This window comes from Lampris incognitus, chromosome 2, assembly GCF_029633865.1.
Source record: "Lampris incognitus isolate fLamInc1 chromosome 2, fLamInc1.hap2, whole genome shotgun sequence".
NCBI lineage: Eukaryota > Metazoa > Chordata > Actinopteri > Lampriformes > Lampridae > Lampris > Lampris incognitus.
In genome coordinates, this window is record NC_079212.1 from 70,621,403 (window position 1) to 70,634,902 (window position 13,500).

The 13,500-nt window shown below is 42.0% G+C and overlaps 2 protein-coding genes across 3 annotated transcripts in view; both read left to right on the forward strand.

Moving 5' to 3' along the window:
- The window catches only part of hck (HCK proto-oncogene, Src family tyrosine kinase), a 92,351-nt gene extending 87,901 nt beyond the window's left edge, over positions 1 to 4,450 (forward strand). For both annotated transcript variants that reach the window (XM_056274781.1, XM_056274782.1), the window contains exons 9-13: positions 158 to 340; positions 426 to 502; positions 1,989 to 2,142; positions 2,291 to 2,422; positions 2,818 to 4,450. In XM_056274781.1, the coding sequence (XP_056130756.1) occupies positions 158 to 340; positions 426 to 502; positions 1,989 to 2,142; positions 2,291 to 2,422; positions 2,818 to 3,020 (749 nt within the window). In that variant the 3' untranslated portion in view covers positions 3,021 to 4,450. The remainder of the gene's footprint in view (positions 1 to 157; positions 341 to 425; positions 503 to 1,988; positions 2,143 to 2,290; positions 2,423 to 2,817) is intronic.
- A 1,049-nt stretch (positions 4,451 to 5,499) lies between these two features.
- Positions 5,500 to 13,500, forward strand: part of tm9sf4 (transmembrane 9 superfamily protein member 4) — a 41,522-nt gene continuing 33,521 nt past the window's right edge. Inside the window, exons 1-4 of the mRNA XM_056272917.1 lie at positions 5,500 to 5,538; positions 6,930 to 7,040; positions 11,956 to 12,055; positions 12,680 to 12,836. Coding sequence (XP_056128892.1) covers positions 5,503 to 5,538; positions 6,930 to 7,040; positions 11,956 to 12,055; positions 12,680 to 12,836 — 404 coding nt within the window. The 5' untranslated portion in view covers positions 5,500 to 5,502. The remainder of the gene's footprint in view (positions 5,539 to 6,929; positions 7,041 to 11,955; positions 12,056 to 12,679; positions 12,837 to 13,500) is intronic.

A 13,500-nucleotide genomic window follows, 5' to 3' on the forward strand; every position in this document is an offset into this window, starting at 1 on the left:
AAAATCGTGATGCCTTTTTCATGTACATTACGGGGATCGTCCTCACCATGTTTCTTAGCTCCGACGAGGCCATACTGTATGCAGTATTGAGTCACTTGTTATCAATTTGTTATGTTTAGGGGTAATTTAATACGTTTAATCACTGTACCCTCTCAAGCTACATACAATAAGCACACAAAGGTGGCAGTGAAGACCATGAAACCTGGCAGCATGTCGGTGGAGGCCTTCCTGGCTGAGGCCAACCTGATGAAGACTCTGCAGCATGACAAGCTGGTTCGGCTAAATGCTGTGGTCACTAAGGAGGAGCCCATCTACATCATTACTGAGTTCATGGAGAAAGGTGTGTGTGTTTGGGGGGGGGGGGGTTTGCGCACATGAACATGTGATTAATTTCAAATTAAATACTGTATCGGATGTACTTACAGGTAGCTTGCTGGACTTCTTGAAGAGCACCGAAGGCAACCGTGTCCAGCTCCCTAAACTCATCGATTTCTCCGCCCAGGTTTGGCCACTTACATTCACTTTCATTTATCCATCAGATCATGCATGCCCTGTTCCACTGTGTCCCAGTGTCATCTGCCCCTTTTCCACTACATGGTACTGGCTCAACTCGACTCAACTTGACTCGCCTCGCAGAGTGTCATTTTCCATTACTGTAACAGCGCCCCCTCGGTGTGGCTGGTCTGCATTGATTTTGGTACTTGCTGCAGTTGTTTTGAAACCTCGACAAAGGTGGTACCAGAAAAGTGGTAACAGTTACCAAAATGGAAAAACTAAAAAGTCGAGTCGAGTTGAGCCGGTACCATGTAGTGGAAAAGGGGCCATAGATTCATGTTGATGAGGCTTTTGTTCTTGCCTAGGACAAGTTTTACATTTTGCGGGTCACATTTCAATATTCAAATACCTTCTTGAGCGCTGCAGTATGATTTTCATAAGGGAGTGTTTAAATGCTGTGCCACGGTCATGAGTAATTACTTTTGCATTTTTGCATCTCTGGCTGACTTCATCAAGGGGCAACGGGCAGTTATGTGGTTTAAACTGTGATCCATGCATACTTTGGTGAAGAAATGTTTAACAAAAGAGAGTTTTTCAAAAAGATCTTGCAGGGAAAGGATGAGGAAAGAAGTGTACTGCAGATCTGATTTACATCGACCATGAAGAGTCTGCATTTTGCATCATCAATATTGGTATTATTGGTATTAGTAGCACAAGTGTGTGTGTGTGTGTGTGTGTGTGTGTGTGTGTGTGTGTGTGTGTGTGTGCACGTGCACATACTTGGGTTTGTTTGGTAAAGAGAGGAAGAGATGGAGAGAAAATGAAAGAAAAGTAGTCAAATAGATGGGAAGAGAAAGCGAGAGACAGACAGGACGAGGGACGGATACAGAGACTGAGATCCAAGAGATATGTGAACATTTAACCAGACTGGCCCAGGTCATCTTCCTATCACAGAGTAACTGCCACTTGCTCATAAAAGGCGTTTTGCATATCAAAAGGCAGCAGCAGGTCATGCGTTTACTTCTGCTGTCTGCAAAGTCACACAGGTCTGACTCCTCCCTTCCAGCTCTCCGCTGGCCCTCGACAACACTAAAGGAGCTAAAAGAAATGCTTAAGCTGAGTGACGGCCTGCCTTCATGAGAGGGGAAACAGTCAATTATTGTTTATTTCGTTTGTTAGCATTTTTACTTCAGTCATGTCAAGATATATACAACTAGAAACACACAACTGAGTCAGATAATGTATGTGATGAGAAGAAATTCAGGAGAAAACATAAATGACTGGGCAATTATGTTTTCTTCTTCATTTATGTTTTCTTCTATAACATAAATTCTCCATTTGTGTTACGGAAGAAAACATACATTTCATCATGCATATCCATGCATGTATGAAAACATAAACTGTCACCATTGTTGAGTGATTTCTTTAATAAAGAAATATGGTCAGTGAAGGAAGAGTCTGTTTTGGCTTTATTAACTATGCTTTGCTTTTAGATTGCAGAGGGTATGGCGTACATTGAACAGAGGAACTATATCCACAGAGACCTGCGAGCTGCAAACATCCTGGTCAACAAGGCTTTAGTATGCAAAATTGCAGATTTTGGACTTGCCCGCATCATCGAGGACAATGAGTACACTGCCAGGGAAGGTGAGACCCTATCTCAGAACCAATCAGAGGGCCTTAATCAGTAACCCTACCAATGAATGTATGATGAACTGAGTGAGAGAAAGAAAAAAGTATTAACTTGTTGAAGGCATTTCATTCATACGATGTTACTGAATTCTCTTGGTTGCAGGAGCCAAGTTCCCCATCAAGTGGACCGCTCCAGAGGCCATCAACTATGGCTCTTTCACCATCAAATCAGACGTCTGGTCCTTTGGTATTTTGCTCACTGAGATTATCAGTTATGGACGCACGCCATACCCAGGTCAGAGACACACTCCTAGGAGCATTTCCTCATAGTTTAGAGATCACTGCTGCGTTTCTTGCTCTGGAGGAAAAAGTAATTGCAGTGCAGCAGAGCAGTAATTGTACATAAGGTAGCATGTTAAAAAGAAACTTCTCATATTTAGGAAGTTCTAAATTATTGGGCTTCAACTGTTTAAAAAATACTTTTTTTTTAATGTGCAAGTTGTTTTGCCAACAATGTGGTGGCCTCTGCTGCGAAACTAGGGCTGAGACCAGACTTCACTTTACATGTGAAGTGGGCATGCCGGCTGTTCAACACCTGTCCCATGCCAACTCCTTTAGTTTTTCCATCATTTCATGTCCAGAGGTTTGAGCCAGCAGCCTCTGACCTCGTATGTGTGCTCTTGTCTTCAGGGATGACCAACCCAGAGGTGATCCGCTCCCTAGAGAAGGGCTACCGCATGCAGCGCCTGGACAGCTGTCCCAAAGAACTCTATGAGATCATGTTGGAATGCTGGAAGAACAAACCTGAAGACCGGCCCACCTTTGAATACCTTCAGAGTGTTCTGGAAGACTTCTACACCGCTACAGAGAGCCAGTACCAGCAGCAACCATGAAAGCCAACATACAGAGACACATCTACCATCGCCCTATTACATAAATACATACAGTATGCTCTCCCTCTCTCTCTCTCTCTCTCTCTCTCTCTCTCTCTGTCTCTCTCTCATGAACATACAAATTCACTCACACATACACAATTATGATGTCATCATGTGCTACACAGCCGCAGTATGTACCATATATAACGGTCTTTCTGAGAGACTGCTGTTGCACGTAGATGCAACAATACACGTGCTTGCCTCAAAACAAAAGATTTGAGGTCACCTGAAAGCAGTCAAATGGAAAACAGCCGATTTTTGCAATAGTCTAATACACATTGTGCATCCATTATACCAATGGTGTAACCAAATGTGTGCTCTGTCCTGCTTCCTTCAAAAAGGTTTGTTATTTACAATTCAGCAAGCAAAAATGCCTTTGTCCAAATTTCCTGTTATGAAGTGTATAGCAGTTTGCTTTGTAAAAGAAAAAGAAGAAAAAAGATTTAATTCACAGAGTATGAGGTGGATAGTTGATGACATTTTATATACATTTTCCGTCTATTTATGGCCCATAGATTTTTCTATACACTATGATTGATTTCAGCGTTATTCCCTATCTGTGCCTTTCTGCAGTAGTCATGTTATTCATTCAGGGTTAAACATCTCAAGGCTTTATGTGTTCTGTATGCACTGTACATATGCTGATATTATGCATAATCATACAAATATCCAGGGTGAAGGTGTTTGGTGAGAAGTCCTAGGAATAAATGTTCTTAGTGTTTTCAAATGTTTAACCTGTTTTTGGTGAATTGATTATAAATACATGGTGGTTCACCACGTGATTTGGCCTTCGTGACCTTTTCTGTGTGGAATGGAAAATTAACTTTAACAAAATAATAATTTATTTGTGCGTATGATGCTCCTCTTGCCCTTCCATTTCCTTTCTTCTTGGAGTTTTTAATCTTTTCCAAAGCAAAAAAAAAAAAAAAAAAAATTTTAAATTGTAAAAACAATGTGATTTTAGGAACTGTGAATACTGCGGGTTTTATTGTAAAGGGTATCCAACTGGAGGGCATTAACAACGTGGACAGCCCGTTTTTAGTCCCAGCTGGGGTAAATTCTGGGGTATTTTTCCCACGCTGTGCGTCGCAAATTGTGGTCACCGACTCCCCTATGGATGGCCTGAGGGGGGCCGCGTCGCAGGGTCGTCTTAGTGGGACGCGCTTGCAACTGAGGTACGGAAACGTGGAGGACACCACGTGACGGTCCGGACTGCGGTCCTGGTCCTGGTCCTGGGGTCTGGGGTCTGGGGTCTGGGCGGCTGTGTGCTTGTCCAAACGTCAGATGTTTGTTTCAGTCATTTTTGTCTTTTGTTGTTTTACAACCTTGTGTGTGTACGGGTGCGTGTTTGCCACAAGCCTCATTTTTTAGGTCTACAATTAAAATGTTATGACACAACAAAAAGATCAGTTTATGGATGTTTTTTTTTTAATCCAATCTATCCATTTGTAAATTAGCTTTTTTTTCATTCTTTATTGAACACATTGTCATATACAAACATAGAAAACCAAAATAGGTAACACTTTAGTATGGGGAACATATTCTCCATGAATTAGGTGGTTATTAGCATGCCAATTAGCAACATATTGGCTCTTAATTCGTCATTATTAAGTACTTATTAATGCCGTATTCTGCATGGCCTTATTATACAACCAGTAAGCCATTAACTATGAGTTTAACTACAAGTGTTAATAGTGTGAAATTACTCTAAATTAAGTTTTTGTTACTTAGAATATGTTCCCCATACTAAAGTGACATCTTGATCATTACTAATTCACTAGTAATTAAGTTTTTGTTACTTAGAATATGTTCCCCATACTAAAGTGACATCATGATCATTACTAATTCACTAGTAATTACGTTTTTTTTACTTAGAATATGTTCCCCATACTAAAGTGACATCTTGATCATTACTAATTCACTAGTAATTAAGTTTTTTTTTACTTAGAATATGTTCCCCATACTAAAGTGACATCTTGATCATTATTAATTCACTAGTAATTAAGTTTTTGTTACTTAGAACATGTTCCCCACACTAAAGTGAAATCTTGATCATTACTAATTCACTAGTAATTAAGTTTTTTGCTTAGAATATGTTCCCCATACTAAAGTGTTACCCAAAAACAAAAAGGAGACAAAATAACCCCAAAAAAAGATACATTTTACAATACCAGATTTTGTGTTGCATGCAGCATATTTAAATTTCGCCTAGTAACTTAAAAGTCTTAATAGCTTTTTTTTTAAAGTTTAAATAAAATGGTGCCGTATTGTTTAAACTCATTCATAAAGTGCACTTCTTATGAATGCTGAATGTTCCTAAAACCGTAACTAGTTGTGTGATGCACCGCGTGCTGCTACCCTCCTCATCCTCACTCAAACACAGCGTCCCCTCGAGCGCAGGCCTCTGTCAACAGCAGCAGCGCTTCCGCTGACGTCACTAATGACACGTGTATTCAAGATGGCGGCAGCGGCTATGGTAAGTGGGAAAGCGAAACGTTCCCCCCCCCCCCCCAAAGTACTTTTCCTTCCCCCCTCAGATCGCCGAGACGAGCCCCGGCGGCTCTACGGGGGTCTGCTGCGGCGGACGAGGACGCGTCCGGTGTCGTCCGCGCACGGATCGACTGTCTTGACGGGAACGCATTTGCTGTGGGGTTTTGCTAGCCGGCCGAAGTTAGCCACATAGTTTTGACAGCCAGGTGTGGCTTCGCGTTACGGGCTTCTCCCTCAAATGGGGTCCCGTGGTTCCGCATAACGCGCCGTGCGGCCGCGGCGCGGCTCCGCTCGGTTTCGAGTGACACGACGACGCTTGTCGCGGCCACTACCAGGTGGTTAGCATAACTTTTCGAGTGCCTGTTAGCCGTTAGCGTCCTTATTGCGGTCGTTGTTGACACAGGCAGAGGTAATGTCAGGATTGTAGCCGAACGCACCCACAAACGCCTACGAAACGTTGTCGTCTTCGAGGTGTGCAGGTATTGGTTAGTTAGTTAGTTAGCTGTGGTCTCCCCCCCGCTTGTGTGTCGGCTGCGGAACGTTAGCCGGCCGTGTTGGAGCGCCGTTTGCAGGTTCCCCCTCATGTCTTCTTCCGCCGCTAGCTTTACTCAAGTCAAGGTAGCAACTATGTATCGGAATGAAAGGGTTTCCTGGTCAGACCAGGTAACCAAGCTCATCTTTTCATCCTAAGAGATACAAAAATCACATCTAAACATAATTGTGCACAAGACACTGGTTGTAAGATAAGTAACTATATTAAAGAGCTAATGTGATCTGATGTGACTGATCCAGTCTGTTTAAGGTTCCAGAAGATATGTAACAATGTTTTGTGTAACTGGAGATGGTTGAATCAACATTGCACCTATTCACTCAGTCGTTCCCAGGCCAACACAAGCCTGACTCTCATGGCAAGGCAGTATTACACTGGCAGGGTTGGTCTTTGCTCTTCCCTGCAGATACAGCATCTGTGAGGAAGTGTCTTGGTGTGTCATGTAATAACCTCGACACAGCAGTGTGCATTTAGTTGGCTCTTAAAAGCAGTTTTCCTTTCAGTTATGTTCAGATTCACTTGGCAGTAAGGCAGTTCTTACAACTCTGGGTCCATGAATTGTCACGTCGCATGTCTCTCATTCGGCAGTTGTTTTGATTTTGATAGTATAACGTTAGGTCAGTGAATGGTGTATGATTAATATGTTAAATTAACAATTTCATATGCATTGTACATACTGTACCTAAAGTACATTTGTTCTAAGTTGTTCCATGCAGGTGTTTTTGCTTTGAAAGCCCAGCATAATGATAATAATAATAATAACAATAATAATAGCCGAATAATGATGATATTAAGTGCCTTTTTGTGTGCTAATGTATTTGCTCTAGGAGACGTGGTTGGCCCTGCTGCTGTTGTCTCTGTCACCTGTGGTCCAGCCCTTCTACGTTCCCGGGGTTGCTCCCCAAGACTTTCGTGAAAGTGAGCTTGTAGAGATTAAGGTAAGCTCAAAATTGATGTTGCCTTTCCTTTTTATTCGTTATATGTCATGAAATGTTTAACATTCATCTGTCAGTTTTCCTCTGCATGAGCTTGTCAGTCATAATGTTTGATCATTCTTTTGGCTTGAATGATTGATTTTCATTTTTGTCTTTGTCTCTTTGAAACATACAAATTATAGGTGACCTATATTGCCTTTCACAATTCACATTCACTTAGAAAAGGTGTTGGCTAAAAGTAATTTCAGCACATTGGATTGACGTTAGACCTGCATGATATAGGGGGAAAAGTAATGTTGCAATTTTTATGATTAGATATTACAATTTGGATATGACTTTCAATATATATTTTTCGCTCCTCTATTATGAAGTGGTCAAAGCACTGCCACAACAGTATACTGTGGAAACCTGCTCTTTACAGCAAAGATGTTTATGTCTTAGTTGTTTCCAAATTATGATGTTAGTTTGTTAAATTTTAAAATTGCCTTTGGTGATCCACAAAATCAACCTAACAAAGTCCACACTGAATGAAATGTCGAATATGCAAAATCTTTGTAGAATCTGGAGTAAATGCTCTACACAAATAAAAACATCTATTTTTTCTTTCGACCTATGATAAAAAAAATGGCTACCTCGCTGGTATTCAGTGTTAAGGTTGGGTTTTGTTTGACTTTTATTGATTGCACTTTTCGCTTATCGAATCCCAGTTCGGATTCTTATTATAAATTTGGAGGAAGAAACCAAAAAGTTTGAAACTTATTTCAAATTCCGTCATTCTTTAGAATTTAAATGTTTTAATCATAAAATACACCAATTATACAGGCAATTTTAATATAGATAATAGCAGGATGTAAACAAATATCCTGTAAATAGCAGGAAATCGGTCATATTTTGCCTGTCTTGATGAATAAGACTCAACAGTTGAGATTGAATGTCGTCTCTTATCACATATACTTTCACTGCTAATTGACGTTCATTGACGTTCCATGTTCATCTGCCTCATCATTGCAAAGGTGAATAGAGTTTCCCTACCAGGAGCTCTTTGTGGTTGCACGGCAGAAGTGGTCATATAGCTATATGAACTCATAATCTAAATAAAATATAGAATATAAATATCCATCCATATCTTGCCTTATACAAGTTTCCTGTCAGCTGCTTGTTTTTTGTACCGAAGTGCAAGTTGCCACTAGCGGTAGCTGAATCTGGGGCGGGGTCATAAACGGGACTGGGAGAGACACTGTAAACAGTGTATTCTTTCAGCTTTAAGTCATAATGCAGTAAATGGCAAACTACAAGTGCTTTTTCCCCATTCATGAAATTATCCTCATGCAATGATTGCAATTTGCTGTATCGCTGTTTTCTTCAACGAAGCTTAGCGTTTTCGACGGTCAGCCGTGTGGTAACCAGTCCATACACGGAGTTGACAGACAGTGTGTGTGATGAGGACGTTAGGTCAGCAGTCCTGGGAAGTTCACTAAAACGTTTTAGACTTTTTAACACACTGTGAAAAACATTTACTGACGGCAAGATGAAACCTGCGGCCAAAACAAACGACTGATTTTGATCCAACCATTGAGCTCAGAGTCCTTGAGGATTGAGGAGGACCTTCCCCATTGTCAGTGGTGAAAGATACTGCCCCTCTTCTTCAAGGCCCTAGCTAGCTACACCCACTCTTAAACAATAGTCAATGTGTTCTCCAGGGTGATCACTGGAGAAGTATACTTCCTGTCTGAGGTAAACTCCTTACTTTAAAGAGCTACATGCATCAAAATACAACTTTTCATGTTGTTAATCGATGTAAGGGGTGTGGATGTCATCAATGAGACAAGTGGTAACCCTAAAATCACATTTATGGCCAGACGAGAGATATCGGTGGTCGAGTAACTGATTTCCAGTTGGCGAAAATGTGTTAACTTGCTGCGTCACGAAGGCGTGTCCGTAGTGGGATGCTGTAAGAGCGGAGACGTTGTATTGGCTGAGCAACATATTCGTGAGGCAAGTAGTCAACTTCCACTGAGAAAGAGGAATCGTCTTCCACTTCCCCATCCTCAACCTCAAAGCTGCTGTCGGTGGTCTTGTCACTCGCCCCCTTTTTTTTCTTTTTTTTTTAAAGTGACGACAGAGCAGGAAGGGGGCTGTCACCAGTGAATTTCTAGTTTTTCTACGGCAAACAGCAAGCGTTTTAACCCCAGTATTTAGCCCACCCAGCCACACCCACACGACCGCCCTGAATTTCAGTAGCCAATAGCTATGAAATCATGAAACCACACCGACCTTTCGGTTGTAATTGAAACCACCCATGTTAAAAATGTGCTCAGAAACAGCATGAAGATATCTCTTTTAATTTCATCCATCCATCCATCCATTATCTGAACCATTTATCCTGCTCTCAGGGTCGCGGGGATGCTGGAGCCTATCCCAGCAGTCATTGGGCGGCAGGCAGGGAGACACCCTGGACAGGCCACAGGGCCAAGCTTTAAATTCAGTAAATTTAGATTGAGCCTCCGGTAAGATGTCTGTGAATGTTCTCATTCATCTAGGTCATGGTTATCCAAAGGAGTTGAATCAAGTGCAACTGGACTTGGACTTGGTATATATACCAAGTCCAGTTGCACTTGATTCAACTCCTTTGGAGAGCCTTTGGTAAGGCTTTGTTGCCCCACTTGACCAAAAACAAGTAGTGCTAGCAGTATAATATTCAACGTTTGAACCCCGACTCTGCTTTCTCTCTGTGTGTGTTGTGCTGTGTAAATTGGCGCCATCTGTGTGACCAAATAATGAGTAAAGGCCGTTTTAATTTCTGGTTAGCACTTTTCATATGGCACAATACTTACATTAGCCCATGGAACGTTTTTTGAGGGGGTTGGGGTGTCTTAGGGCCCAGACACACTAAACCGACTAGCGGCGATGAAGGCCGACTGTTGCATCGCCTCACGTCACCTGCTGTAGGAGCCAAAAAGTAGCTCTTGAACACACCACAAAGACTACAGCCGGTGGCCAACTAGCATGTACGTTGTGCACTGACTTGCTAAGCTGAACCTCTGATTGGCTGCATGCATGCATACATGCATATGCCTCTTTTGCATTTTGCTACAAGGGACACAGTCTTTTGCAGCAAATTTCAGTGATTATGTGAGATGAAGTTCACGAAACACTACCGACTTTGTCCACAGGAGGAACCAAAGTCAACATAAATTCATTGTGGAGCAGCTTTAAAAGACAAAATAAGTTTCAAAATTCAAATGTCAGTGTTGCTGGCAGAACTGACCTAAAGAAACACTGAAACATCACCGTCTCAGCAAATGTGCAGGAGGGTATCGAGCAGGAGTTCAGGCTGCATTTGATAGTTCAGGGTGTATTTGATAGTTCAGGATGCCTTTGATACTTCAGGGTGTATTTGATAGTTCAGGTTGTATTTGATAGTTCAGGGTGTAATTGATAGTTCAGATTGTATTTGATAGTTCAGGGTGTATTTGATAGTTTACGTTTTATTTGATAGTTCATGACGTATTTGATAGTTCATGATGTATTTGATTGTTCAGGGTGTATTTGATAGTTCATGATGTATTTGATACTTCAGGATGTATTTGATAGTTCAGGGTGTATTTGATAGTTCAGGGTGTATTTGATAGGTCAGGATGTATTTGATAGTTCAGGGTGTATTTGATAGTTCAGGGTGTATTTGATAGGTCAGGGTGTATTTGATAGTTCAGAATTTATTTGGTAGTTCAGGATGTATTTGTTAGTTCGGGGTGTATTTGATAGTTTACGTTGTATTTGATAGTTCAGGATGTATTGGATAGTTCAGGGTGTATTTGATAGTTCGGGGTGTATTGGATAGTTCATGATGTATTGGATAGTTCAGGGTGTATTTGATAGTTCAGGGTGTATTTGATAGTTCAGGGTGTATGTGATAGTTCAGGGTTTATTTGATAGTTCAGGATGTATTTGATAGTTCAGGGTATATTTGATAGTTCAGGGTGTATTTGATAGTTCATGATGTATTTGATAGTTCAGGGTGTATTTGATAGTTCAGGGTGTATTTGATAGTTGAGGATGTATTTAGTTCAGGGTGTATTTGATAGTTCAGGGTGTATTTGATAGTTCAGGGTGTATTTGATAGTTCAGGGTGTATTTGATAGTTCAGGGTGTATTTGATAGTTGAGGATGTATTTAGTTCAGGATGTATTTGATAGTTTATGATGTATTTGATAGTTCAGGGTGTATTTGATAGGTCGGGGTGTATTTGATAGTTTATGGTGTATTTGATAGTTCGGGGTGTATTTGATAGGTCAGGGTGTATTTGATAGCTGTGCCTCTGCTTTTCCTCCTGGGTTTTAAAACCCTGTTCTGACCTGCCAATGGCATTTCTACATCAATTTAAAAAAATTTGCTTACGTATTGAATTTCAAAATGTAAACTATAATAATCTATTAGTTGTTGTCGTGGCCCTGTGTGGTGGTCTGGCGGCCGGTCCAGGGTGTCTCCCCGCCTGCCACACAATGACTGTGGGATAGGCTCCTGCAGCCCCGCGACCCTGACACCAGGCTAAACGGTTTGCATAATGGATGGCTGGATAGTGGTCATAGTAATTTATCTAGTATTAATGTGTAGACCGATGCATACATAAAGACCTGCTTGAGCTGCAGGGCTGCTTTGTGCGTTTGTGTTGGACAGGTCTACACTGCCCCTAAGTTTTGATCTTGCCAGTGAAAGAATCCAAAATGAGTGAAAACTTGTGAATGCCAAATGTTTGTGTTCTTCAATAGTTCCTATATTCGTTTTGTGGGCAGACCTGTGCGTGAACACGAGTCCCAGTGTCACACAACCTAACCTTTTACAGATGCATTTCTACCCACCATTATATGCACTGTCCAGTCAGTCACTCTTTTGGATAACTTTTTTTTTTCTTTTTCAGGCAGTGAAGCTGACAAGCTCCCGAACCCAGCTCCCGTACGAGTACTACTCCTTGCCTTTCTGCAAGCCACAGGCTGTGCTCTACAAGGCAGAGAACCTGGGTACGTTGTCCTTTACCCCTGTGCTCCCCTGTGAATTGGTTATCATCCTTCCTAGAGGTGCAATGCATTGGCGTGCGGGTGGTGTGGCGGTCTATTCCGTTGCCTACCAACACGGGGATCGCCAGTTCGAATCCCCGTGTTACCCCCGGCTTGGTCGGGCGTCCCTACAGACACAATTGGCCGTGTCTGCAGGTGGGAAGCCGAACGTGGGTATGTGTCCTGGTCGCTGCACTAGCACTTCCTCTGGTCGGTCGGGGCGCCTGTTCAGGGGGGAGTAGCGTGATCCTCCCACGTGCTACATCCCCCCTGGTGAAACGCCTCACTGTCAGGTGAAAAGAAGCAGCTGGCGACTCCACATGTATGAGAGGAAGCATGTGGTAGTCTGCAGCCCTACCCGGATCAGCAGAGCGGGTGGAGAAGCGACCGGGACAGCTTGGAAGAGTGGGGATATTGGCCAAGTACAGCTGGCAAGAAAAAGGGGGGGGGGGAATCCAAACAATGTATATTTGTCCACTCAGTCACGCACTGATTTGTTTGTTTTGACCGTGTTTGTCTGAAGAGGACCCTATTTGCATGTAAAAAGATTACTCATTTAAAAACTGTCAAAAACTTGTCGTTGTATAGGAGAGGTGCTGCGCGGGGACCGTATTGTGAACACACTCTACAACGTTGCGATGAACCAGGACAAGAAATGTGAGGTGGTGTGTAAAAAGACAACACTTACCCTGGAGGAGAGCAAGCTGGTGGCTGAGCGCATCCAGGAGGAGTACTACGTTCACCTGTGAGCAGCCCTCTTCATCACGCTGTCTCGCTGAGCCTCACACTCTTCATCACGCTGTCTCGCTGAGCTTCACACACTAGTAGACCATGTCAGATACCCAAAACCCAGATACTTGTTCCGTGTCGTTTTCATTTTTATCTAAAGCAGTTGAGTAAGGCTGTATCAGTAAGTCTAAAGTAATGGACTGCATCATTATTTTTACTAAGAGCTGGTCTCTGGTGTGGACATAACTATTTTTACTAAGGGCTGGTCTCTGGTGTGGACATAATTATAGTTACTAAGAGCTGGTCTCTGGTGTGGACATAATTATATTTACTAACAGCTGGTCTCTGGTGTGGACATAATTATATTTACTAAGAGCTGGTTTCTGGTATAGACATAATTATATTTACTAAGAGCTGGTTTCTGGTGTGGACATAATTATATTTACTAACAGCTGGTCTCTGGTTATATTTACTAAGAGCTGGTCTCTGGTGTGGACATAATTATATTTACTAACAGCTGGTCTCTGGTGTGGACATAATTATATTTACTAAGAGCTGGTTTCTGGTGTGGACATAATTATATTTACTAAGAGCTGGTCTCTGGTGTGGACATAATTATATTTACTAACAGCTGGTCTCTGGTGTGGACATAATTATATTTACTAAGAGCTGGTTTCTGG